The 25,856-nt window shown below is 39.2% G+C and overlaps 3 protein-coding genes across 3 annotated transcripts in view; all 3 read right to left on the bottom strand.

Annotated features, from left to right (window-relative positions):
* Positions 1 to 152, bottom strand: part of LOC107582796 (la-related protein 4-like) — a 4,716-nt gene extending 4,564 nt beyond the window's left edge. Inside the window, exon 1 of the mRNA XM_016268818.1 lies at positions 51 to 152. Within this exon, the coding sequence (XP_016124304.1) occupies positions 51 to 152 (102 nt within the window). The remainder of the gene's footprint in view (positions 1 to 50) is intronic.
* Positions 153 to 3,061: 2,909 nt separating this feature from the next.
* LOC107582795 (separin-like) lies at positions 3,062 to 18,001 on the bottom strand. Its single transcript, XM_016268817.1, has 30 exons — positions 17,824 to 18,001; positions 17,420 to 17,514; positions 16,995 to 17,300; positions 15,646 to 16,374; positions 15,466 to 15,555; positions 15,263 to 15,374; positions 14,773 to 14,900; positions 13,246 to 13,439; positions 12,909 to 13,151; positions 12,646 to 12,790; positions 12,348 to 12,513; positions 12,111 to 12,247; positions 11,858 to 11,992; positions 11,658 to 11,774; positions 11,365 to 11,533; positions 9,718 to 9,846; positions 9,472 to 9,628; positions 9,157 to 9,266; positions 7,607 to 8,823; positions 7,098 to 7,509; positions 6,868 to 7,008; positions 6,179 to 6,392; positions 5,877 to 6,067; positions 5,368 to 5,495; positions 5,117 to 5,239; positions 4,879 to 5,022; positions 4,634 to 4,798; positions 4,405 to 4,557; positions 3,221 to 3,326; positions 3,062 to 3,141 (listed from the first exon to the last, which is right to left on the bottom strand). The coding sequence occupies exons 2-30, from the start codon at positions 17,498 to 17,500 to the stop codon at positions 3,062 to 3,064; spliced, it is 6,222 nt and encodes a 2,073-aa protein (XP_016124303.1). The 5' UTR covers positions 17,501 to 17,514; positions 17,824 to 18,001.
* A 932-nt stretch (positions 18,002 to 18,933) lies between these two features.
* Positions 18,934 to 25,856, bottom strand: part of LOC107582697 (integrin beta-7-like) — a 19,643-nt gene continuing 12,720 nt past the window's right edge. The window contains exons 9-16 of the mRNA XM_016268624.1: positions 25,107 to 25,196; positions 22,024 to 22,164; positions 21,723 to 21,913; positions 20,816 to 21,042; positions 20,505 to 20,712; positions 19,821 to 20,011; positions 19,533 to 19,693; positions 18,934 to 19,350 (exon numbers count right to left, since the gene is read on the bottom strand). Coding sequence (XP_016124110.1) covers positions 19,249 to 19,350; positions 19,533 to 19,693; positions 19,821 to 20,011; positions 20,505 to 20,712; positions 20,816 to 21,042; positions 21,723 to 21,913; positions 22,024 to 22,164; positions 25,107 to 25,196 — 1,311 coding nt within the window. The 3' untranslated portion in view covers positions 18,934 to 19,248. The remainder of the gene's footprint in view (positions 19,351 to 19,532; positions 19,694 to 19,820; positions 20,012 to 20,504; positions 20,713 to 20,815; positions 21,043 to 21,722; positions 21,914 to 22,023; positions 22,165 to 25,106; positions 25,197 to 25,856) is intronic.

Here is a 25,856-nt window from a genome sequence, read left to right as displayed (position 1 = left end):
GGGGGGGGGGGGGGGTAAGTGCCGATTCAGCATCACGGGCCTGAGCTCACCATGCCGCCTTGGTCCTCGCCGGTTTTCTCCTCTTGATCACGGGCGACTGATCCCGGCTCGACCTCCTTCTGTTGCGCTTGGCTGCTAATCTCCGAAGTCATCGGCCGCCTTTGGCTCTGCCCCGGCCGGCCACTCTCCACCCCGATCCGCGATCAAGCCCCGTGCGCCTCCTCGCCCGATCCGCCACTCCGCACCTCCTCTCGCCGGCTGAATGCAACAAGCACTTGCTCTAGCTAGTTACGGTCGGTTTGTGTTACCGTTTCAGAAACTAAACGAAGGATGGAAGAAAAAGGAAGACTCGCTAACACTAACGCTTGCGAATCTATCTCCAGTACGGGTCTACTTCATACTCTAATAAGCCTTAATGGGGATCTGCGAGCGTTTTTAACAGACGGCAGAAATTCACACTCCGCCACCGTCCCGACAGACAATGCGACCACCCCCTCCATCGCGCTCGCTCTTCCCGAGATGGTCCTCACTGCAGAACACAAGATCCAGGGGGCGAGGTTGGATCCAGATCCAACTCCTCCCACCTTACATATGCCTAAACCTAGCCGGCTCCACCCCCTGGATCTTTGTTCTGCAGTGAGGGGCTTCTGCTCTTCCCTGACAACAGAGCGCAACACGTGCTGCGCCGCATAGCGACAGACTCTGAGCGAAAGTGCAGCCGGGCAACGGCGAACCATGACACAGCGATGAATCTATTTACAAGTCCTCCACCCAAACTAATGACAACTCTTTATTATTTTTGTGTCATTTGAGATGCTTATGCTCTTCATTATGATTTAAAATACTATACTATATATATTACTATTGTTATATTATTGTAAAATATTATTACAATTTTAAATAACTATTTTCTATTTGAATATATTATAAAATCTAATTTATTCCTATGATGCAAAACTGAATTTTAAGCATCATTACTTCAGAAATCATTCTAATATGCTGATTGGCTGTGCTTGGCTATTAATAATGGTTCTTCTCATTTTTATTGTAAAATTATTTTTTCCGGATTCTTTGATGAATAGTTTAAAAGAACAGTGTTTATTTGAAATTAAATCTTTTGTTACATTCTAGCCTAAATGTTTTTACTGTCACTGTTGATCAATTGATTGCATATTTACTGAATAAAAACATTAATTTCTATTAAACACACACCCCCCAAACATGAATGGTAGTAAATCATGGTTTCTGCATACATTTTAAGCAGTGCAACTGTTTTCAACATTGATAATAAGAAATGTTTCTCAAACAGCAAATCAGAATATTAGAATGATTTCTGAAGGATCATGTGATACTGAAGACTGGAGTAATAGCTGATGAAAACTCAGCTTTGTATCACAGGAATATATTACATTTTAATATATGTAACAATAGAATAGTTATTTTAAATTGTAATACTATTTAACAATGAACTATTTAGCAATATTTAGACTTTATTGAAATATTTTAAAATCGTAATGTTCCCTAACTTTTGACAAGTGCTCTCTCTCTCTATTTATATGTGTATGTATATATGTATGCGAGTGTGTGTGTGTACATCATATGTCTAGATAATTGTCTTCAGAAGTCTACACAGAAAAAATTCGTAAATCATGGTTTCTGCATACATTTTAAGCAGTGCAACTGTTTTCAACATTGATAATAAGAAATGTTTCTCAAACAGCAAATCAGAATATTAGAATGATTTCTGAAGGATCATGTGATACTGAAGACTGGAGTAATAGCTGATGAAAATTCAGCTTTGTATCACAGGAATATATTACATTTTAATATATGTAACAATAGAATAGTTATTTTAAATTGTAATACTATTTAACAATGAACTATTTAGCAATATTTAGACTTTATTGAAATATTTTAAAATCGTAATGTTCCCTAACTTTTGACAAGTGCTCTCTCTCTCTCTATATATATGTGTATGTATATATGTATGCGAGTGTGTGTGTGTAAATCATATGTCTAGATAATTGTCTTCAGAAGTCTACACAGAAAAAGTTAATTTTAATGAATGTAACACAATGTCAGGTTTTAAATGTCAACTTTGAATTTTTTTTCAGCATGGGTGGAAAATTTTACATTTTACAGCAGTCATAATGTTTCTGCTCTCTGTAACATGGACTAGTAACTGCTTGGGACAATAAATCAAGCTATTCCTTTTATTGTTTTGACATGAAAATACTAGTAATGAAATGCATATATTTGTACATTTCTTTGAACTCACTTTTTGAAAAACAAGAACCTTTTCTTTAGCCAATTTCAGATGTAAATATTCATGTTCAAAATATTTGCTGTATTGAAAAAAATCCATGACAAATGTTTGCCACAAAGTAAATCTCCTTCAATGACTGGAATGAATCCCAGTGGTGGGAGGCTTTGTGGATACAACCACAGGCCATGCCCAAAGCTTCATTTGTTCACTAAACATGAGAATGAAAACATGGAACAGAAAAATTCATTAGTTGTTTGATGCAGGAAAAAAGTGCTGGACTTTCTTATCCCGCCAAGGAGATGTGAACATATTGACATCTGAGCTGTGGTTCTCCATTTCAAGGGTTTAGAACGGCTCCGTCTGAAAGGTAAATGTTCAGAACCTCCCCAGAATTTTCTGCCATGCTGCTTGGAACTGTTTTTAGGCTTTGGTGGTGCCAGACTGTGATGCCTGTTGGCTGTGCAGCTGCTGAAGCTTAATATTCATGACTTCCACAACAGCTGTTAGGAGGCAAATGAAACCTTTATTTAATGCATTTACGATTTGTGCACAAATTTTACATTTTTACTGCTTCATTTGTTCACTAAACATGAGAATGAAAACATGGAACAGAAAAATTTATTAGTTGTTTGATGCAGGAAAAAAGTGCTGGACTTTCTTCTCCCGCCAAGGAGATGTGAACATATTGACATCTGAGCTGTGGTTCTCCATTTCAAGGGTTTAGAACGGCTCCGTCTGAAAGGTAAATGTTCAGGACCTCCCCAGAATTTTCTGCCATGCTGCTTGGAACTGTTTTTAGGCTTTGGTGGTGCCAGACTGTGATGCCTGTTGGCTGTGCAGCTGCTGAAGCTTAATATTCATGACTTCCACAACAGCTGTTAGGAGGCAAATGAAACCCTTATTTAATGCATTTACGATTTGTGCACAAATTTTACATTTTTTTTGTGAAATCACCTTGTTTCATAGCATGTTTTTCTTGAAGGGCAGGCTGAATTTTCTCAATTTGTTTTGTAAGGAAGTCGATTTTGCGCTTAAAGAACTCTTTGCCATCCTCTACTTTCTGAAAAGATAAAAAGCAGTGAGATTTCTTTGGTAGCGTTTTAAAAGACACACACACACACACACGAGTGTTGTAGGAATGACTAATAATTTTAATAATATTATAGGCCAACCCCGAAGTTTGCATCACCCTGGATTGCTTGCCAAAACAACAACAAGATTATTCCATTGACTTTTAAGTTACTGCTCTGTGACCAACAAAATTTTATGATTCTTATAGGTTTTCTTCATCATGCTAATTTTCACAATTGAACTACTTTTATCAATTTAAAAAGCCTAAATACCACTACCAGAAATAAAAAGCTAAAGTTAGGCTACAAACAAACTACGGTCACATGACTTCATCGTTAGCAAGCACCAAGTCACATAGCATCTGACAAATCTTACAGTCTTTATTCAAAATCTACAAGTTGGAAAGTTTGAGTTAGAATAGTTTGCAAGAGCGCAATTTTCCAAGACACGTAAAAGCTTTAAAAAAAATCCTGAGCTTATGTTAACCACAGACCTTATTTTCAGGCATTGAACCAAAAACAACAAAATGCATGAGTCACTCTCTGTTGTAAACAAATAGCGTCAGCTTTCGCACAAGTATGTGCCCACGCTCACGTCATTATGCAACAGAGGAAGTTTGCGCTCCAGACAATCATGAACAAGCTGAAAACTGTTTGCCCAGGCTGTGGATTAAAGGTATTAATGTTGTAAATAATGTAAATTTTCTTGCACAGATCAATCGTTTCATTTCATAAGACCTTAATGTATCATCAGGCGTCATCACTAAAAGTCTTCTTTACTGTTCTGCTGAAGAAAAAAAGTCACCTACATCTTGGATGGCCTGAGGGTGAGTAAATTAACAGGAAATTTTTGGGTGAACTATCCCTTTAAATTAACTTCTGCCATAGCTCTCATAGCTCAATTGTGTCCTGCCATGTTCTTGAAAACAAACGTCATTGGTTCTCACCAAAAGAAAAAAAAAAACAGCAACACATTGGACATTCTGCAAAATAACTCCTTAGTGTTCCACAGAAGTCAAAGATTTTAAATTATGTGAATGATTGGTGAACTAACTCCAAGAGCTTTACTAAGTAGTAAATATTCTGCACGCTGTGCTTGTACTGAGTGGCATATACCTCTTTCAGATGACTGTGTCCAAGTACTGCATGTAATGAGGGCATGCGAGTGACAGAACGAGACTTCAGACAAGCAATGTTCTCCCATGGCAACCTCTGCAAGAACTGAGAAACAAAATGTTCAGCATATGGTTAAAAACAAATCTAGCAGTTTTTGCAGAGCAGATTTATGACAGTGTACCTTGTCTAAGATGAGAACTGTATGTCCCTGTGGCTCCTCCCTTCCTCTCAGTTTAGCCACACCACCCTGCATAACCCTCAGGAAGTCCTTGTCCTGCTGACCCATCCCCTCCACAAGGCACTGCAGGTCTGGCAGGGACAGGAGTGGAGATGCTGAGAGAATCACCTTCAGAGAAAAAGAAGTATTGAGAAGGTGGGAACATGTGATTATCAAACTAATACAGGTGCAAAAGAGATACCACATACCTTAAGAATGTCCTGTGTGATCTTTGTTCCTTTCAGTGCCTTTTGGAAGCACTTTACCTGAACTTCAAGCTTGGAATCAGAGATCAAAGGCAGGAGTAGAGTTCGCCACACACCTAAAGCCTCTTCCATCTCTTCTAACATTTTCTGATGGACAAACAAAGGCAACATCACATTCAGTATCCAACATCCATCCTTTTACATTAATCATTTTTTAACTGTCAAAGAACTTGTGTCTCACCTCCACACGAACATCCAAAGACTTTCTTCCTTCCCACCACTGCGATTTCTCAGCCACCGTGCTCACTTCCTTTTGCCCCTTCAATACTCCATCCATTTCTTCCAACAGCACAGCAACAGAGCGCTAAAAATAAAAATAGTTTGCGCAAACATCTCCCCATTTCCTTCTCATTGTGAAAAGATAATTTTAATGTTTTAAACCGGTTGCATTAGGTAATACACCAAAGTAGTGAAAACATCACACAAATGTACCTTTCTGTCTGCAGTAGGGATTCGAACAGTGATTGGGTTAGAGCCACGCTCCAGTCGGGTCAGAAGAATAGTGCTGCCGATTTCATCAGGATAGACACCCGTGAGCGAAAGCATGCAAACTGTTATTCCTAGAGCAAAAAAACATCCAATTTAAATGGCTGGTTGACTGGCGTTTTAAACCCATGCCAGCATCCTTGGCTATTTTTATGCTGAGTAACAAGCTGAAAAAGTATAAAGGAGCAATTTAAAAACCTGTATGATTGGTGAACTATCAGATTTTTTAAATTTGCCTTAAATAAAAGCAATATGGATTCAGAGTTGACTATTAATTTTTTTTCGAGAGTGCTTGCAGAGTAATAGAATTTCCTTAAACCAGCACAATTTCATCAATTTTAAATCATTCTGTACCATCCTTGCAATTATGCATAATTCATTCAAATGTTTTGTTACCCCTGCATATTTGTCACAAACAGTGCCGTTCATTGGGTCACTTTCAGCACAGTTGTTACCTGCTGGCAGATCTTTCAGCTGCTGTGTGAACTGGTGGCAATGTGTCTGTGGGAACTGTGTTGGATGCGATGAGGTGAAGGAAAAGATCTGCTCCAGTGCAGAGAGTTTCTGAGACTGTGTTGCCCCAGACGTTTCCTCCAGACTCAGAGCACCAAGACCTTCTGTTACATTACAAGATTTCTTCAGCTTCCTACAGAAATACACAGAGAGAAAAGGTTCTATTCCTCCTGCAAATGCTTTAGGAGACAGACTGTGACTATTTTTATGTCAAAATGTCTGCATTTCATACTAACTGACATACCTGAACTGGCTAACCACATGACGGGTCATATAGTGGCGAGTGGACACACCCAGCGACTGTGCATGTAGCATTGCAGTAGTGATGGGATCGGTTTGGCCGAGTGACTGAGCGAGCAGTGAGCAGATGTGGGGAAAAAGAGAGGGAGGTGGGAAGTGATGGAGGAGGAGCCATGAGGAACGCAGGTACGACTGGAACGCCTCTACTGACAGATCAGCTAAATATGAAAGAAAACAAATACATTTATATAAATTTATAGTAATCAAGACACTCAACTTTGACAGCTCTAAATAGTACCAAAGTTTAAAAACAATTTTCATTTTTCACAGGAACCCTAACACCCATTCTAAATGTAAATTTTTTTGCTTATGCTCACCAATGCTGCATTTATGTGGTCAAAAATACAGTAAATACAATAAAATTGTGAAATATTATTACAATTGTGCTGCTTAATATTTTTGTGGAAACCATGATTCATTTTTTCAGGATTCTTTGATGACTTGAAGGTTCAAAAGAACAGCGTTTATTTTAAATAGATATCTTTTGTATGATAAATGCATTATAATTATAAATGTCTTTATTGTCACTCTTGATCGATGTAATGCATCCTTGCTGAATAAAAGTATTACATTTTTTTTTTAAATCTTTTTTACTGACCCCAAGCTTTTAAACTGTAGTGCACACAGTATTACCTAGGGGTGTAGATGCATGTGGCAGGGTTGTGTGAGAACCAGAGCTGTTCTGTCCATTTCTTCTGAGCTCACTGAAACATTCTCGTCCAACATCTGCAGCCAGATCTCTCCTCAAGACCTCACAATCAGCATCTGGGCTGCCTAGAATCACATACACACAATGAATTTAGTCCAATGAGAATTAGTCAAATGAGCAATAATTTTATATCAGTTTTGGTCAACAAACACACCTGCGTCATTTATCTCCGTGTCCGACCCTCTGAGCTCCTCCAGGCTGATATCCAAAACAACCTCATCTTCATCCTCTTTAATCATCCTCATCGTCTCTGGCTCCTCTGTGGCCTCTGAACTTTGACTCTTTTTTGGTCGTCCTCTGCGTGTGCGTGTCTGGGTAGATAAGCCAGTTTTTTCCTCAGAAGAGAGGCAGCTGGTAGAGGGGAGGGCTGTGCTTTTCTTAGTGGTCCGTGTGCGTCGGGGAGGTTCTGGTTCTACAGTGGAGTTCACAACTTTGGCGTCACTAGAAATGGAGTTCAGAGCTGGTTTCGGAGATGTTTTGGCATTGGAGGCATTCCGCTTTTTCTCAGACTTTTCCACTACAGCAGGAGGTATGGCTTCAGTGTCACTTTCATCACTGAACTCGACCTAAGAGAAAGAACATATGTAATTAATCAATAATGATTTATGATATAAAGATATCTTCTACCATCATCTCAGGAGGTGTGAAACCAATGGGCCAAACCTTGAAGCGAGAGCGCTTGGTTCGTTTAGGCGCAGCTGGCACAATCACAGGTTTCTCTTCTGCAGGAGAAGAATCTTTGTAGACTTCAAACGATCCCTTTGGGCCAATTGTTGACTTTGCAATCCCACGATGGCTGGCAGATGGGTGTAATGAGGGTGTAAAGTCGACAGAAATTTGAGGGACCTCATTAGTGAAGTCAAAGGCTCTTAAGTCACCAATGCCAGAGCTAGTGGACACCGATTTGGGCCGGAATGTCCTTGATGCTTTAGGTGTTTTGAAAACCATGGAAGATTTTGTGATGGTAATTTTAGGCACCAAGTCCTTAGGTTTCTTAGAAACTACAGATAACTCTTTGGTTTTCCTGCTTTCATGCTCTGCAGATGCACTCTTAACATCTGGGTGGCATGTTGCAACTGCCTCTGGAGGAGTTGTGTCAGAAACGGTGCTCTTGGATCGATGCTTTGATTCGTTTTTGAGTTTTAATTGTGGTTTAACCTTCGGTGGATTCCAGCCCCATACAGAAGAAAACAGTTCTTCTGGTGTACACTGTTTCTTCATGGCCAATGCCAAGCCGCAGGCCACAGCTTTAGCCCCCAGCAGAGCAGCTCTGATGGGCCCAAGCTCTGGTGTCAGTACCCCTTTGGGCATCACTGCCTCCAATCCTGCCTCTATTTCCTCCCACAGGACTGTAGCCTTCCCTTTGTCCCCTGTTCTCAGAAGCTGAAGCACAGTGCCCAAATGCACTTTGCCTTGTTCTGCCTGGAGCAGCGACAGACATAGTCCAGCTGACTTTTTAGACACAAGAGCTGCCAAACTGCTTTGGAGCTTAGCTGCGACACTACGGCAGCGTTTCCTGGCAGATTGGCGTAGTCGGCAAGAGCACTCGGGGTCTGTCTGGAGGTCTGCCTGTAACAGTGCCCAGTGGATACTGACTCGAGCCACACTGAGCTCACTGCAGCAGGGACAGGAACAGGTGTCTGCGTGGGTCAGGCAGGAAAGCCCATGCTGGCGTTTGGGCTTCAGAGGGGGAGATGCTCCTTGGCTTCCTAATCTAGACATGGTCTCCACAGGCTCCTTGAGAAGGGCGCGAGAACTGAGGATTCCACTCAGATCATCATCTTTCTCAGGGGCATGACCAGAGGAAGAAGGGGCAGCTGGTCGACCTTTGCGTGGTTTTATTTTTACCTCAGACTTCTGTTGTTTCCCATGGCCAAAATCTATATGCAGGGGAGATGAATCCAAAATAAATACCTTGTTTTTAAAATTACTGGCTATAAATCTAATTAAATTAATTAATTTTTATGAATAATGTTTCACATTTTTTAATTTTATTTGAATAAGTACAATAAAAAAAATCAATCAATAAAACAAACACATAAATACTACAAACACAAATAGAACCCTAAAATAATGCTCCCAAACACCTTTCAGGCACCTTCAATATGTAAATCACAAATAATGGCTAGAGAGGGTTCAAGGGGTCTTGACCCAGTAATTCTGGGCTAACCTTTCACAGAGGTGAATCTGAGTGTCTCTAATTACATCTTTACCTGTGCAGAGATCAAGTAAGTTTCTAACTTGCTCCAGATCCAAACTACTAGCTTCATTTGCACCCTTCATCAATTCCAGTTCTGCTTTCAACACCAACAGCTCGACACAGCTATAAAACAAAATAACATGTGATTACAAATGCGCAAACAATTTGTTTGGCATCCCAGGAGCATATTCAAGCTTACTTGTTGCTTAAAAGAAAAAGCATTAGTTGGTTTTTGTTGTTGCCGCTCAATGTCAGAAACACACGTTTTGATCTGAACTGTCACACACATTCTGCCTCTCACATTCACAGATATGGAGTATGTACTCACTGGCTGAGTGTCTGCAGTTTGGTGGCCAGTTTGAGAGCCTCTAGACACTGAGCTTTCGCTTCATGAATAGCCCCACTGCTGCTCCTCACGATCACCATCCTTTCAGAGCACACCAGCACCTCACTCAGCAACAGCCATTTAAATACAACACTGTCTCCTACAGAGAGAAAACACACCAAAATGAAAATAACCAAAAATATTTTTAAGTAGTCAAATGTGTTTAGAAATGGTTACAGCTTGTTGTACCTTGATCTACAAAGCGTGTGTCTGTGTTTGGTCCAGGGGCTCCGTAAAACCCATTGCCCAGCAACATCATCACCAGGCTGCACAAAAGCTTTAACCCTTCATATTGAGCCGTGTCTGAAGTCTTCAGACCTACACCACACACAATTCACAAATGTACTCATGCATAGTATAAGGGTAAGTGACGTGACTAATTTTCTGTCCATATTTATCAAGTTGTTTAAAAAATACATTCACTAACATTACAAAGTTTGGGATCAGTAAGGTTTTTTTTTTTTAAAAAGATATTAACACTTACGCAGCAAGGACACATTATAAAAGATCTCAATTTCAAATTAATGGTAGTTCTTTTAAACCTTCAATTCATCAAAGAATTCTAAAAAAAAATGTATTAGCATAAGTGTTTTCAGCACAATAATAAGAAATATTACTTGAGCACCCAATTAGCATTTTAGAATGATTTCTGAAGGATCAGCATTCATTTCTGAAAATTCAGCTTTGCCATCACAATAATAAATTGCACCTTAAAATATATTAAAATGTAAAACTTAATTTACATTTTAGTAATTTCACAATGTTAGTTTTTAATGTATAATCAAATAAATACACTTATTGGGCGACTTTTTCCCCTAGCTCTAATGAAAGTTCATGCAAGATATAACTTATGTATGTGGTACCTAGGGTTGTGCCGATAGACGATAGTATCGTGTACCGATGATAGTCAGATATCGACTATAGCACATGTCTTTGTCGATAGTCAAGACGATATAAGGCTCATTCTCCTATAAATGTATTTATTATTATTATTATTAGGCGGCCTATTATAATTCGGTTATTATTATCAAATTGCCCCGCTATTTCACTTCAGCACCACATTTCACACTTGCGCAAATGAGGATTAGAGCCTGTAGCCGGTGAAGGAGTCTCCAACCACAAATACAGACGTACATCGTCTGCTGATATAAGGTATTTCATTGCATTTAACAAGTAATCTGAATGGCCTATATATGTACAATATTTTAACCGAGCCCTCACTTACGGAGTTTAATGTCACAGTTATGCTAGAATGCATTTCATTCTTGTTTCTGTGGCGGTGCGTTGGGCTCGTCATGGGGCGTCCTGAGCGCTGTATGACTGATGTATCCGTTCAATTTAACTTTACTCCAAATATATGAACTTACCGGTTTTAAATACTTTTATATTTAACATGTTCGTTTATGTCCAATATTTAGTGTTAAACTGTTGGTCTTTAAAATAAATCTATTTTTGATTTTCACCATTGACTGCAGACCTTTTATACTGAACTTCCGTGCGCTGATGCGGCAAACTTGTCACAGGACGTCCCTGTTTTAAATATTTTTATATTTAAAATGTTAGTTTATCAGTATGTTTGAAAGTATATTATTTCGATTATTTCATAGTGCTTTCATAGGCTCTCTCTCACGCACTTGTGCGGTTTAAAACACCACATAGTTATTAAATAGCCTATGATAAGTACAGAGAGTCTCTCTTGCCCCCACCCACGCATGCAAGATAATATCGTGTATCAGTGATCTCATGGGCTGGCGATATGACGATTTGAAAAATGACCATATCGCCCAACACTAGTGGTACCTAAATGTGTAATGCGTGTATTGGATGAGAGCTGACCATGCTGAGCGATGCTCTGACGTAGCTGTGAATCCAAAGTCTGTGTGTCCAGACTCAAGTATTCACTGGCTGTCTGCAGTGCTCGTGCCCTGAGCAGGTACCAGCTCTTAGAATGATGCTGAGTGGACTCCTTTATCACCTCCATCAGACAGCTCACACCACGCTCCACCTGAGAAAGAGATCAATGCTTCTGTGAGCAAGTATGCAAATACAGTGTAAAACATTTCCATAGAGACTAGACCTGGATTAAATTGACTCACTGGTCCACAAATAGTTATAAGAATGAGCATTACCTGTCCTAAAGCGTAGTGTATCTGTGCTTTTTGCAGCGTAGCAAGCATGGATATTACAGATGTGCCCTCAGAGCTCGGGACAGAGGTCAAACTCTGTTCTACTTTTTCTAACTCCACCTGAAACACACAGACAAAGTTCTGGTGTAAACAACAAGTTAAGATATTATAGTACAGAGGTACAGTATAAAGAATTAATTCACCTGCGCAAGCGGAGGAGAGCCCAGATACAGCAGGATCCTGGCAGAGTGGCAAAAGGCATTCGCACTATTCTGGGCATCACCGAGGCATTGGAAAAGAGCAGCAGCGAGCTGATATCCCTCCAGAGCTTGCAGGTGCTAACAAAGACATGTTTGTTTATTCAACACGAGTCTCAAATACTTCTCTCTTGGTTATGAGTTTGAGTAAACTGATGCTACACAGATCACAGTGAGTTATGTGGGTGTGTAGTCTTACTTTGCCCATAAGTGTGTAGAGGGCAGCCATCAGTGTCATGGAAGAAGCAGTGAGTTTAGGGTCTCTAACCGCAGGCACAGAGCCCTTGAGCAGACTCCGCCACAGAGACAAACATCTGTCCAAAGGCTCACTCAGCTCTGACACACACATGAAGCAACCACATTAGATTATACCATAAAGCAGTGCTTCTCAAACCTGTTCTGGTTTCTGCATTCTACGTTTGAGTGTATGACTTACTGCTTTGAGCCAGTAGATTGAAGCGTAGTCCATCATAGACTAACTGGCTCTCTTGTGATTTCTGTTTGTCTTCATACTCCAGATCATTAGTGGGAACAGGATCCATACTCCCCTCCATTTTATTCTCCTCCTGCACTGCACGCAATCGCTTCTCTGTGTCCACAGCCTGTGACACACCAAATGAAAGTTTTCCAGTATGTACATTATGGTTCAAAAGTTTGGGGGCAGTAAGAACATTTTGTTATGAAAAATAGAATCTGTAGATTCTATCTGTAATGTACACTGCCAAGGCACCAACCTCCTGCAAACTGGTCTCAAGAGTACAGATGTAGCGCCACAGGGAGGCATGTGCCTTCTCATCCTTCAGCCTATCAGCATTCTCTGCTGTCTCTGGCTCCGCCTCCAGCAACCTCAAAGCCTCATGGGTGAAGTCAACTGCTGAGCTGATTACCAAGAACAAAAAAGATCTTAAGTGCTCCATATTTTTTTCTCTGATTCAAATAAGACAAAAGCAGAAAAAGTCTTTAAAATAAATATGATCATGTGGTCATGTTTACCCACCAGTCAGTCTGTTGGCTGAAGTCCTGGTAGCACACAACCTGTGCCATCTCACATAGATACGTAGCCCGTCTCAGTGTGTGTGGGGTTTCTTCATGGCAGATATCCAAGAGGTCGCAGAGTGTGTTGTAGCGCTCCTGGGCCGTGTCTCCAGTCTGCTCTTTATACAAACGCAACTCCTCTTCTAACAAACACAACATCACCTCTTCATCCGCTATTGCTTCTCCTGACCCATCCCTCAGAGTCCTAACCAAAAAAAAAAAGTATATTATTACCACATTCAATCACATTTAAACAATAGTACATCGGAATCCTTTTCGATAGGCTTAGTTTAAGCTACCTTAGACGCGTGTCATCCTCTCCTGCTCGGGCAGCATCAGACTTGGTTTTGACCCATAGCGACACCGGTTCTGTGAGATGATCCAAAATCTGTGTGCCCAAAACCCGAATCCAGCGCACAATCCAGTCTAAAGCCCGCTCCAGCTGACCCCCACGCCGGCTACACTGCACGGTCAGCGTGAAACAGCGGTTGACCTGAAACATCCATATAATACATCAACAGATGAGAGGCTTATATTGACATGTACATTTAACTTAATGTACAACTTGAAAATAATCTAAATATTCATAATAAAGCAGACAATACACATATAAGGTCCTTGACTTCAAGGGCCACATATGTCACAAAGTCATATTGCTCCTTTTTATTCGCTGTTAAAGGTGGGGTAAGCGATTTCTGGTAGCCAATGTTGACATCTGAAATCACCAAAACAAACACGCCCCTACCCCAAAAGGGTCTCGCCCACTTATCTATTATAGATCAGTGGTCTCGCCCCTATTTTGATAGCTCCGCCCCACACATACGTACGCAACCCAGGCAACGATTAGTTCTGTAAAACAAAGCAAAACCAATTTTACACCGTGTCTACACCGGACACGAGTGGCGCGATGGGTGTGAGACAAAATACTATGGAACTCATTATAATCAGTGATGCTGTCTACACCATAGATAAGATGATCACCGGTAAACTGAAGCGCTCTTTTAACTTAACCAAACGCATTCTATATGAGATAAATCAGATATACATCAAATAAACACAATATTACAATGTACAATTGCACAAAAGGCTGCAAACGAACAGCGCGCATCTGAAGTGTCTCTGAAGGAAATAATGCATTATTTATCGGCTTTAAGATATCGGCCAAATTTTCTTATCAGGCCGATACCGATAACAGAAAAAAGGAGCCGATATGGGCCGATACTGATATGGTGGCCGATATATCGTGCATCCCTACTATGGTCTACACTGGATGCGGCGCGGCACGACACGACAAATCCCCGAAAGAAAACCGCTGCTGCGTTCTATTTATGATGTATTGACAAAAATTTTAAATGATTTTCAACGGTCGCTTTGTCGCGTCCAGTGTACTAACTAGACAGACTTTAGCTGTTGCGGCGCAGACACGGTGTTACTCACTTATCGAGAAGAAACAAAGCAACCTCGGCGTCCTATCCCAGGCCTTCCGCTCCTTGAGTTCTCTCCAGCGCTGGAAAGCTGATCCGATATTTACACGAGTCCTACTTCTTGCCTTAAGCCTTCTTTTGTTCTGCAGACGTTTTCCTCTTTTGTTTTTTTATCCGCCATCTCTATCTTTCTGTCGCTCGGCTCGCTAATGTCCATCCTGTGCACTGAAAGCTCTCTCCTCCACATCATGAGTAGACACGCCCCTTACTGCTGATTGGCTAAAAGTTTGTTTTGCTAGTCGGCCCGAATCAGTTTTCTAAAGCGTTTTTGGAAAATCGCTTACCCCACCTTTAATCCCCCAAAAAAGTTAACAAATGACCAGACTAAACTGCAGTTCTTACCCTATCCACAGGAAGAGAGGGTGGGCAATCCTTACACAGATCCTGACATACAATCACAGCCAAACCAAAGGCTCCCTCATACAGCTTCCTGTTAAACAGCTCATATACCACATTATTCACTGCACACACTAGGAAAAAGAAAAAGACAAATTAATATAGAATTCAATTTACGTGGACTCACTGGTGAACTTACACAACTGTTCACAACTTTGGGGTCTGTAAGATTATTTTTTAAAGAAATTAATATTTTTATTCAGCAAGGACACATTTATTTAAAAAAAAAATCATTTACATTGTTACAAAAATGTCTTTTAAATAAATGCTGTTCTTGTAAACTTTCTATTAATCAAAGAATCCTGAAGTATCACAATTTCCACAAAATATGAAGCAGCACAAAAACCTTTGACAAGAAATGTTTCTTGAGCACCAAATGGCTCCAAACACAACTCATCCAATAAGATCTCAGCATGCAGACTTCAGGCAGATGTACCTGCTTTAAGTAAGAAATTGTCGTTGTTGAGTGTCCGCAGTTCAGCAAGCATCCGCCCTGCTGTCGCCTGGCAGTACAACAGGACTCTGTCCAGAGCATCGCCTGCAGACACCTTTGGATGCAGAAGTTGAATAAAGGACATGAATGTGAAACATCTAGCGAATCATAAAACTTGATCATGGTCTCAAGACACAGCTTACTACCTGAGATGCATGAAGACTATCATACGTGCTAATGAAGCCCTGGTAAAAACTGAAACAAAGCGAGTATTGCACCTGCTGTGAAAATAAGTCCTGAAACACAAACACAAACACAAGCCTTTAAAAAAATGTATATTGCAAACACGTATTTATGAGTACCAGCAAATTATTATATAATCTTACTTTTTGCTGTGTGAGCAAAAGTTCCTGATATTCTTCCAAAAATGAAAAGCAAGCCAGCAATGTAGTTACGTCCATCTCTTTACACTGACCGGCTTCCAATGCCCAAACCACCAACTGACAAGCCTCTAATAAGGCATGAGACTCTGCAGCCGACATGACACGAGGCAGCCCTCTGAGGGAACGTGCACATTCAGTGAAAGCCTTACTGCATTCACCTTCCAAGCTTAATGCTGACTGCAGCTGCACTGCGCGATCTGCCAGGCTCAAAGCCAAACGCAGACCCACGTGACCATCAACGCCCTCCAGAGCATCACGCAACAATCCAACAGCCTCGGCTGAAAACCGACTCTTGCAGAGCAGTTTACAAACCTTAAACACCACCTCACACCGCACTGCTAGCGAGAGACACGTCAGTGCAGAGTCTTGCGAACTGATTAAAGGGCCGAAGAACAGTTCTCGTAATTCAGAGGACAGAAAACTCACATCACCATGAGTAAAACTCCCACACGATCTTTCATACTCAACTACCACTTCCTCTACGAACAGAGGAACTTTAGATGGGAAAGAGGCTGAGCTGGACCCTTGTTCTAGGAGTCTGAAAGTTAAAGCTTGCAGCTGACAGTGAAGTCTGTCCCGTGGAAGCAAGGTGGAGCCACTCGCTCTGTTGGACAGGAGACTGTTCCACAGCACTGCGAAGCAATTCCGCACTAGAACATGGAAGTCATCTGTCTGTTGACAAAACAAAAAATATGAGGGTTACAGAAAGCATCTTGAAATATGGATACGCTTTATTATATTCAAAAGGAATCACTGTCTCCAGGGTTCCCACACTTTTTGACCAATGAACTTTCACTTTTTACCAGATTACTTGATATTTAAAATGAAATATCGAGATTTCATTTTAAATTAATTTACCAGAGTTATCATCATTAACTACAATTTACTAAAATTTAAATATTAGAAACATTTTTGTTCATTTAAATAAAGCTGAAGTAAAATAAACTTTAAATACAAGATGAAAATTAGAAAGAAAATAAGAAATGTTGTCTTGAAAATTTGAAATGTTGCCTTGACACATAACTGAAATAAGTTTAGGTTGAAGGAATAAAATTAACTGGAAATAAATATAATTAACTAAAATTTAAAAGTGAAACTTAAATAGTAATATAAAAAAAGACAACTAATAAAAATAACCAAAGAATATAACAAAATTGCTAAAAATAAATAATTAAAATTAAAACAAAAAAGGCTAATTCATAATATTAATAAAAACTATAATGGAATATAAATAAGAAAATAACACTAGTCATCATGACCATGTGAAATTTGCCATCTCAAGCATACTGTACCTCTGCAGACAAATGCTTTAGTCTTCTGTACATAAGTTGACCCAATCGACAAGCAGGGCCGTGAGCTCCAAGGCTTGTGACTTTCTGTAGGATGTGGAACACTATTTTCTCTAGATAAAATGGGTTGCTCTGTATTCCAGACTCTTTGAGCAATTCAAACCCTTGGACGGCCAGTTCCACCAACTCCACTATCTGCTCCTGATGGGCAGGGTCCAAAGACCCACTTCCCAGTCGCTGGTTGCAAGCCCGGATGATACGATCGCACATTGTGCAACCATATGGACCAAAGCCTTCATCCACATGTTTCTGCAGCAAAAGAAAATAAGAAAAGCTCCAGCAGTATGCATCATACATGAAATAAACCCAGATTTTAGCTTACTGGAAACTGTTCCCAATCTCACATGTACATAGAAATCAATGTTTACCTTCAGCTCGTCGTGAAGAACTTCAGTGTCCTTAACACAAGATAACTGTTGGACGTACTCCTCTGTTCTCAAGCACTTCATTATCACTGTTTTGACTGCAAACAAACTACTTGTTAATGACAAGCCATTCAGATATTAGACGATTTAGTAACTATATATATATATATATATATATATACACCAACATATCCAAGCAAAATACGCAGTTATTTAATACAAGTTTGAACATTCAAGGACTGAATGACAATTTATCTACTCTTGAGTTAACGTTACTGCATTAAAAGTATATTTCATATCATCAGCTATACTGTCTTGTACACTTTGACATTCAGTTCCAAACTAGCATTAACTAGCTAACTTAGGCCAGCGTTAATACACAATCAGTGTAAACAAATCAAACAAACCTGTTAGCCTGCCACCACCATGCCAGGTTAAACGGTCAAATATGGAGGAACGGCGACACTATTTGAGTGTTGTGAATTGCGTTCATGTACCTTTAATAAATGTGGGTAAATAAAGGTAAAATTAGTTATTTCCACTCGCGCTTCGCCGTTATTTTGGATGACAGCAGCGCAACGCGGAATGAAGCCGCGTACTTGTTTAAAATACCGCAAAGCCTATCGGGAAACTGCAGCGTCCCGGAAGTGGAAATAATTGACCATGGGTACTGTAGTTTTTAGAATTTTTATGCTTTCCTTAGTTGTGACACATTTAAGTAACAGTCACTCAGAAATAGAAACGGACATTAGAATGTGACCTGCTAATTGAACTGAAATGAAATGAAAAGATAAAAGAATACATAAAACAATTTTTATGTTTTAAAAATTTTTATGGCTCTTATTATTGAAGTAAAAGTAGAACAATTACACTATTATGGAATAAAGCTGTTCAGGTCATACTTCAGACATAACTTGAAGTCACTGTTTTAAAAAAAATCATGTAAGCTGTGAAGCTGCTATGAAGCTGCAAAAACACATCATTGTGGTTTTTATTTAGCAATGCAGCTGCTTCAAAATTCACAAACATCAAATAATGTTAAACATTTTATTTTACTCAAAAAATGACATTCTTTAGAAACCCATGGCCTGAAAATGCTAATTGTCTTAGGTAGAGTTGTTCAGTTTATCAAACAGAAAAGCTCTATTTATTTAAGCCTATAGGTGAAAAAAGGCTTTGTGTTGAGCATATATATTAATATGCATAAAATACATTACAATATTTACGACAATCATGCAATGCTGTATTTAAATGTTTTTATTGCTAGCTTAAAATGTAAGATGTACATTAAAAAAAATAAAAACAAGATATTACAAGAGCAAACTCCCAGAGATCCTCTCCCTCTTTAAATTAAAGGGGTGGTTGATTATGATTTCACTTTTTTATGCTGCTGGCAATGTCAAAGTTACAACACTCAAAGTTCAACACAAAGGGAGATATTTTCTTTTTTAAAATTTGCTGTTTTAAGGACTACAAAAAAAGGCTGTATAGGGACTACAACGAGCTTCTTCCCGGGTTTGTGACATGTTTACATAAATCCTGTCCCCGGGAACATGCAACTACCCCTAATGGTAAGGGGGCATGACATTTCCGGACAAAGTGCATTAGGCGGTTAGTGAATCACAACACACTGGGCCAGCTAACCAATCTGAGCCCGACTGCATATTTCTGAGGGAGGGGCTTCATAGAACCAGTAACTCAACAGACCGTTTTGACGAGAACGGAAACAGCGGTGTAGAATAAAGGTACAATGTGTGAAAATAATGAGCACATGTCCCACTGCACCCCATAAACACAATCAAGCCTTCGAAAAAAGCTGATCAACGACCCCTTTAAATAATCTGCTCAGAATGTTCCTTTTCGTTTTCGTCGTGTTTCATATGCAAAGGGTTATACACCGTTGTCGTGGCACCTTTGAAAAGAGGGTTCTGGACCTGTACAGAACAAAGAAACATTTGATTGTTACATGGTCAGTCTGTGAATTCTTTAATTTCACACTGAAACACTTAAACAATATGTTGTCTACACAGGTTATAAATTGCTCTACATTTAAAGCCTACAAAGCTAAATCTGTTGAAGTGGTTAATAACACAGAATGTCTTTGCGTGTACATCACCTCTTTCCATTCAGTCTGTTTCTGTGCTTTGACAAAGTTCTGGTACTCTCTAATGTCATACAGTTCCAGTAGGCAACGGTAAATAATGATTATTATAACGCCAATTAAAATTATGCCTGACACAGAGATGCCAATTATAAGTGTCGTCTTATCAACAGAACCTACAGAGACAAAAAGAACAAACATTTAACATTCACAGTTACATCCATTCTGTGTCATATATGAGTTCAAGAGTGTGCTTATTTTATGGTCTTGACAAATGAAATTAAATTAGATTTTAATACTTACGAGGCAGGTCTGCATACTGAAGTACAATTTTGCCATCATCACCAAGTTTCACATCGTACGAAATGGTGTCTTGATATGTGCAATGCAGCTCACGAGTTCCTTCGAGACGAGATACTGTAGCATTCAAACATCTTATAGCACAGACATTGGTATCAGGAGTACCAACTACCTTGTGACAAGCCACACAGTCCCTATAAACACATTAACACAAAGACACATTTGACAGACACTTTTATCCAAAGTGAATTTGCATTTGTAGTACATTGCATTCAAGGTGTTTTATCAGTTCATGCATTCCATATATCTATTAAGTTTTTATTCGTTTTGATTTCAGTATTACTTTTAGTTATTTTAACACATCAAGTTTAACTAAATGAAAATGAAAAATGTTGCCTTGGCTACTAGCTGAAATGAACTTTATAAAGTTTTTTTTGTTTGCCTTTTTTTTTTAAAGTACCAAACACAGTCCATTACACAAGCCTCACAATGATTCACAATTCAAAAGTCTTGCTACCCAGCACTACTATCATTATAAAGCATATGAACAATAGAAAAAAAAAACAGGAAGAGAAAACTGAAATTGTGGTTTCAAGAAGAAATAAACCCACACACAAATTCACAGCACACCTCACTAAAAATAATCTTGAAACACATATCAGATCACAGGAAGAGACAGATACTCACTTCAACAGCATGCAATCATTAATGAATGCAGAGCAGTGCTCTCCCTTGAAGCCTGGGTTACACTGACAACGGTTGCAAGTGCATTTGCCTTGACCACTGCAAAGTCGTTTGTCATTGATACACTTGTCTTGGCTAGGCGAGCACTCGCATGAAGACCCCGTGTAGTTATTAGAACAGATACATTTTCCACACATACATCTGCCTTTACCTATGACAAACATACAGAGGAGTAGATATTGAGTTTTGAATCTAAAACTCAAAAAAAGAAAGAAAGAAATAGCTAAATTTTTGTGCCAATCCACTGTACTTACCATTACAGAGAAAGCCATTATGGTATTCACAACTATTGTCATCCCATTCGCAGAATTTCCCACTGAACTGGCCTTGACACACACACTTGCCACACTCACAGGTGCCGTGTCCACTGCAAACCAGTGAGCTATTGTCAGGCCGACAGGATGCCAGCATGTTGGCAACAGAGTCCGCATCACTCTGTTGCACACACTCACAGCGCTGACCCAAATACCCTTCATCACAGCTAACACACACAATACACACACAGTTTATAAGTTAAAAATTGTAAACTGGTAAGACACAGTATTATATGTCAATATTTAAAGCTGTTAAATCAAATAAGGTGTTCATTTAAAAGAGCTTTTTAAATAAATCTACATGGTGATCACATCACATAGCAAACATCAATTTAAAATTTAAAATAGTTTTTTTTTTTAAATCAAAATGGTGATCACATCACATCCCATGTCATTCCGGACCCATAATATTTTCTTAAGTTGATTTATACTGCCCAACCTACAAAAAGCACCACAGAAGTATCATAAAAGTAGTCTTTGGAAGCTTTTTGTGAGTATCACACTAAACTTCAAGTTGCTAGTACTTGAAAATTTCATGTTTGAAATATCTGACATCAAATCCCATTGCTTCTCCTGTGTCATGTGACTGATCAAGACACATGTGTGACTGGAAATGTGACTGGATTTTAAGACCTAATGATTACTGTAATAGCAAATTAGATTAATTGTGCTTTTCTGTCTTTTTTGCAGCTTGGTAGTATAAATATTGTTGATAAAAAATAGCATTTCAGCTAACTATTTACATTTATATCAATGTATTTTCAAATTCAAAGACCCTCTAATCAGGGTATCTTCCTAGAGTCTGCCAGCTGATGTAGTTCCCTGCTGAAACGCTAGGGGGATGTACCTGCACATGCCACATGAGAGAATTCCTGAACTGTTACAGTGTTTGGAAGCCTTCTCTGGAACACCACAGTCACAGTGACACTCCGTATACACTGTGATCTTCACCTCCTCACTGATACCTTGCATTTTGATCCGAAATGTCTGCGGCTCCTTCAGACATGCAGACGCATTCAAACGTACTTTGAAAGTAATCTATAAAATCAATGAATCAAAAAAAAAACTCCATTAGTCTTATGAGATACACCAACAAATGTTTCCTGGTTGCTGATAATTCAGATGAAACCACTGAAGGTGGTGCTTACCTTCTCATGCTTGATACCTTGACACTCTCCTTTCTCCTTCCATTCAATATCTGCCTGATTCCCCTTACATGAAGACCCGTAGGACACATCCAATTCTTTTGGAGCTCCCTCCTGCTCTAACACCAGCGTGGACGACAAATTCTGGCCCACATAAACATGTATTTTCAGTATATGTGTAACATTATACAGTGATAAATTAATTATTAAAGCAAAAACATAAAGGTCTATGGCAAAAATGTATCATTTGAACCCTAATTGAATCCTTAAAGTTTGCCATATGTAATAAAGTTTTTCAATAAGTTGGCAAAAAGAAACATCATGTGTAATAAATAAATATCATGTGGCTTTCTGGAATACTTGATTCTAAACGGTCAAATGATTCATTTTGTGGTCCAATATTTTTGCATAATGATCACTAAACTATATAATTGATTATATCCTCCTGGCAAGCAATTTCTTACACTGTGCTAGTTTATTGTCTCTCATATGATCACAATAAGATCATTTAAACTTTAATCATTTAATTTATGGTAATTATTTATTTGGTATATACAGTGGGTATAGAAAAGAATCACCCCTCTTTAAAATAATCACATTTTGTTGCTTTGCAGCTTGAAATGAAGATGGACAGTTTTTGTTTTACCCAGCTGTATTTACTCAGTTCAACTTATAACATCCATGTTAAAGATATGACAACAACATGTCAGAAAAAAATTAAAAAACAGAATCACTGAGTTGGATAAAGGATCACCCCCCTCCTAAAAATGACTTGTAAACTCAATCAGGAGTTGCTAATAACCTCAATAGCACATAAAGCCATTTGACTTTCAGCTGTGATCAGCTGTGGTCATTTTGATTAGCTCAACATGAACAGAGCTTTTCTGGAGAATATTAGTCCTTGGTAGTGCAACTGAAGCAGACAATCAACTATGGGTGGCAAGGCACTGTCAAAAGATCTCCGGGATAAAGTTGTGGACAGGCACAAGTCAGGAGACGGATACAAAAAAAAAAGTCAAAAGCTTTAACAATGCCTAGAAGCACAGTGATGCCTATTATTACGAAGTGGAAGGTATTGGGTACAACACAGACCCTTCCTGGATCAAAACGTCGCTCCAAACTGGATGAAAGAGCCAGGAGGAAACTACTCAGAGAGGCGACCAAGAGGAGATTATCCTCACTGCATAACATAAGATCCAGGGGGCGTGGTTGGATCCAGATCCAACTCCTCCCACCTTACATATACCTAAACCCAGAGCTGTATAGAGAGAGAGTTGTGACAACTCCGTTCACTCCAATGGACCAGTTTTTTTACAGCAATGGCAGATCGTGGAGCCGCTCAATAGTTCCCGGAAGTTAGCGCTCATACTATCAGCGCCGTAGAGATGCAGCAGAAGAGACCGCTGTGATGAACTTTTAAAAGTTAAGACATTTATAAAACAAAATAGTATATTATCAGCACAGCTAATCAAATTACCCTGTGCATTAAAACAGGTTACTATTAGATTATTCCTCACTTAATTAGTAGATTTACGGGATGTTATTCATTCTCTTCATGCAGTTTCATCCATCGTTGTATAATTTAAAAGTGATTTTGCTGGTGGGGAGTTATTAAATAGACTTAGATATATTGCAAAGGATGCAGATGGACCAAAGTGAGAATGAAAAGTTTAATGTAGGTGAGCAGTTTTCATTTCAGAATCATGCTAGGCTAAATGTCCAAAATGGATTATATACCACTACTATATTATAGAAGTAATTACAGTAAACCTGTACATTATTACTGTATTTTATACTTAAACGTCTTAGCTACTAAAGAAGCACTGTGTTGAAGGAGCAGATGCCACAGGACTGCAATGTGATGGAGCATCACTTAACCATTTCTCCTGTGTTTTTCTCCTTCGCTATCAGAACAAGAACCACCTGAAGACTCCCTGTAAAGAGACATCAACCTCCCAATGAGTCTCTTCACTGGTTTTGGCAAGTCTTTCCCTGCTCTTTGAGAAAAAGTGACAGTTCCCTGGTATGATTCCATCACATTTTGTTGGTGTAATCTATAGATTGCTCCTGCTGACTATATCCAGTCTCTTACGAAGACTGCAGATGACCCAACACCTGTAAAGAGATGACGCCAACACTCCTCAAGAGAGGCCACATGCAGTCAGCCTGAGCTTTGCCAAAACGCATCTTGAAGATTCTGAGGCAGATGAGACTAAAATTGAATTATTTGGCCTCAACGCCAAACAATATGTCTGGCAGAAATCCAATACAGCTCACCATCCAAATAACACAATTTCTACAGTAAAGCATGAAGGTGGTAATATCCTGTTATGGGGTGTTTCTCTGCAGCAGGGAGCACTTGTCAGGATTGAAGGAAAAATGGACGGGACAAAATACCGTCAAATTCTTGAGGAAAATCTGCTGCCCTCTGCCAGAAAGTTGTCAATGGAAAGAAGGTTTACCTTCCAACATGACAACAACCCAAAGCACACAGCAAAACTGACCACACAGTGGTTGAGGGAGAAAAGGGTGAATGTCCTTGCATGACCTAGTCAAAGCCTAAACTTAAACCCCACTGAAAATATGTGGAATGAGTTGAAGACTGCAGTCCACAAACGGTCACCATAAAATTGAACTGAACTTGAGCAGTTCTGCAAGTGCAAAGTTAGTAGAGACATATCCTAACAGACTAAAGGCTGTAAATAAAGTAAAAGGTTGTTCAACAAAAAAATTTTGACATGACATGTTGGTGTTATATCTTTCACTTGGATTTTACAAGTTGCATTGAGTAAATAAAGCTGGACAAAACTAAAACTGAGTCTGTCTTCATTTCAGGCAGAAAAGCAACAAAATGCGATTATTTTCTATACCCGCTGTAGGTCATGTAATACATAAACACAGTTTCAGTTCATTTAGTAAATGATTTAACCATTTTCGCAGAAGTGGAAAACAAGGTTGCGGGGAAACACTGACTGTTTTCTTCTAGCAGCCACTTGTTATTACTGTTATTTCAAATGGGAAGTAGAGCCAGTGCACAAGCCAACATCACTAAATAGGGTCAAAATTTTAATTATGAAAACACTCACCCCATAGGCTTCAGAGATGAGATCTACAACATTACTGGAGTCATTCTTTAATACACCAACCACTGACTGAGGAATCAATGCACTTAATGCCTGTGTGTGTGTGAGAATGATGGAAAAGAGAGAGATTAATTATAATTTAAAAATTCACTTAAAGCTGCAGTCCGTAAATTTTTGCCTCTTTGTCGCCATCTGTGTTTGAAAATCTGGAATTGCAGCTGTGTGCGGAATTATCTAGCTTGCGTGGATTGTGAGTCGGCACGGCTCCAGCGCGGATGAATCTAATGTTCTGAAGAGTATGTGTGGCAGTCAGTCACTGCACCGGTGTGGAATGGATATTCACTGTACTTCGCAATCACAGATTCTAGCCTACGTCTTGGAATATGACCCAAATAAGAATTTTCACCATATATTGCCATCTGAACAAGTAAGTAACAAGTCTGCCACGTTTGTTCTGACCAACTGAGGAAAAAATCATTACCATAAATCTCGCTACCAATGGTGATTAAATCTAAAGATCGGTTAGCTCATATCACATCAAACCGTTCAAATTATTATTTTTGTTATGCTTTATTCTCAAATGATTAATGTTAACAACATCAGCATTGGTGACTATGAGTAGGCCTATAGTGTGTATTAGCATGTAGATTAATCTAATTGTCATACTCCTCGAATTTCATATTAAGAAATTATTTTAACCCAAAAAGCAAATTATGCTCCCTTCGAACTGGTTTTCTTTAAAATACAAATCTT

The sequence above is a fragment of the Sinocyclocheilus grahami genome, unplaced genomic scaffold, assembly GCF_001515645.1.
Source record: "Sinocyclocheilus grahami isolate Dianchi unplaced genomic scaffold, SAMN03320097.WGS_v1.1 scaffold47.1, whole genome shotgun sequence".
In the NCBI taxonomy this organism is placed as follows: Eukaryota; Metazoa; Chordata; class Actinopteri; order Cypriniformes; family Cyprinidae; genus Sinocyclocheilus; species Sinocyclocheilus grahami.
The sequence above is the reverse complement of the archived record's forward strand: the minus strand, read 5'-3'. Positions and strand labels throughout refer to the sequence as shown.

Coding starts and splice junctions, on each gene's coding strand:
- LOC107582795 (XM_016268817.1), bottom strand. CDS start 17,500: ATGAAGTGCTTGAGAACAGAGGAGTACGTCCAACAGTTATCTTGTGTT. Junction 13,152..13,245: donor GAGGATGACACGCGTCTAAG/GTAGCTTAAACT, acceptor TTTTTTGGTTAG/GACTCTGAGGGATGGGTCAG. Junction 6,068..6,178: donor CATGTGGTTAGCCAGTTCAG/GTATGTCAGTTA, acceptor GTATTTCTGTAG/GAAGCTGAAGAAATCTTGTA.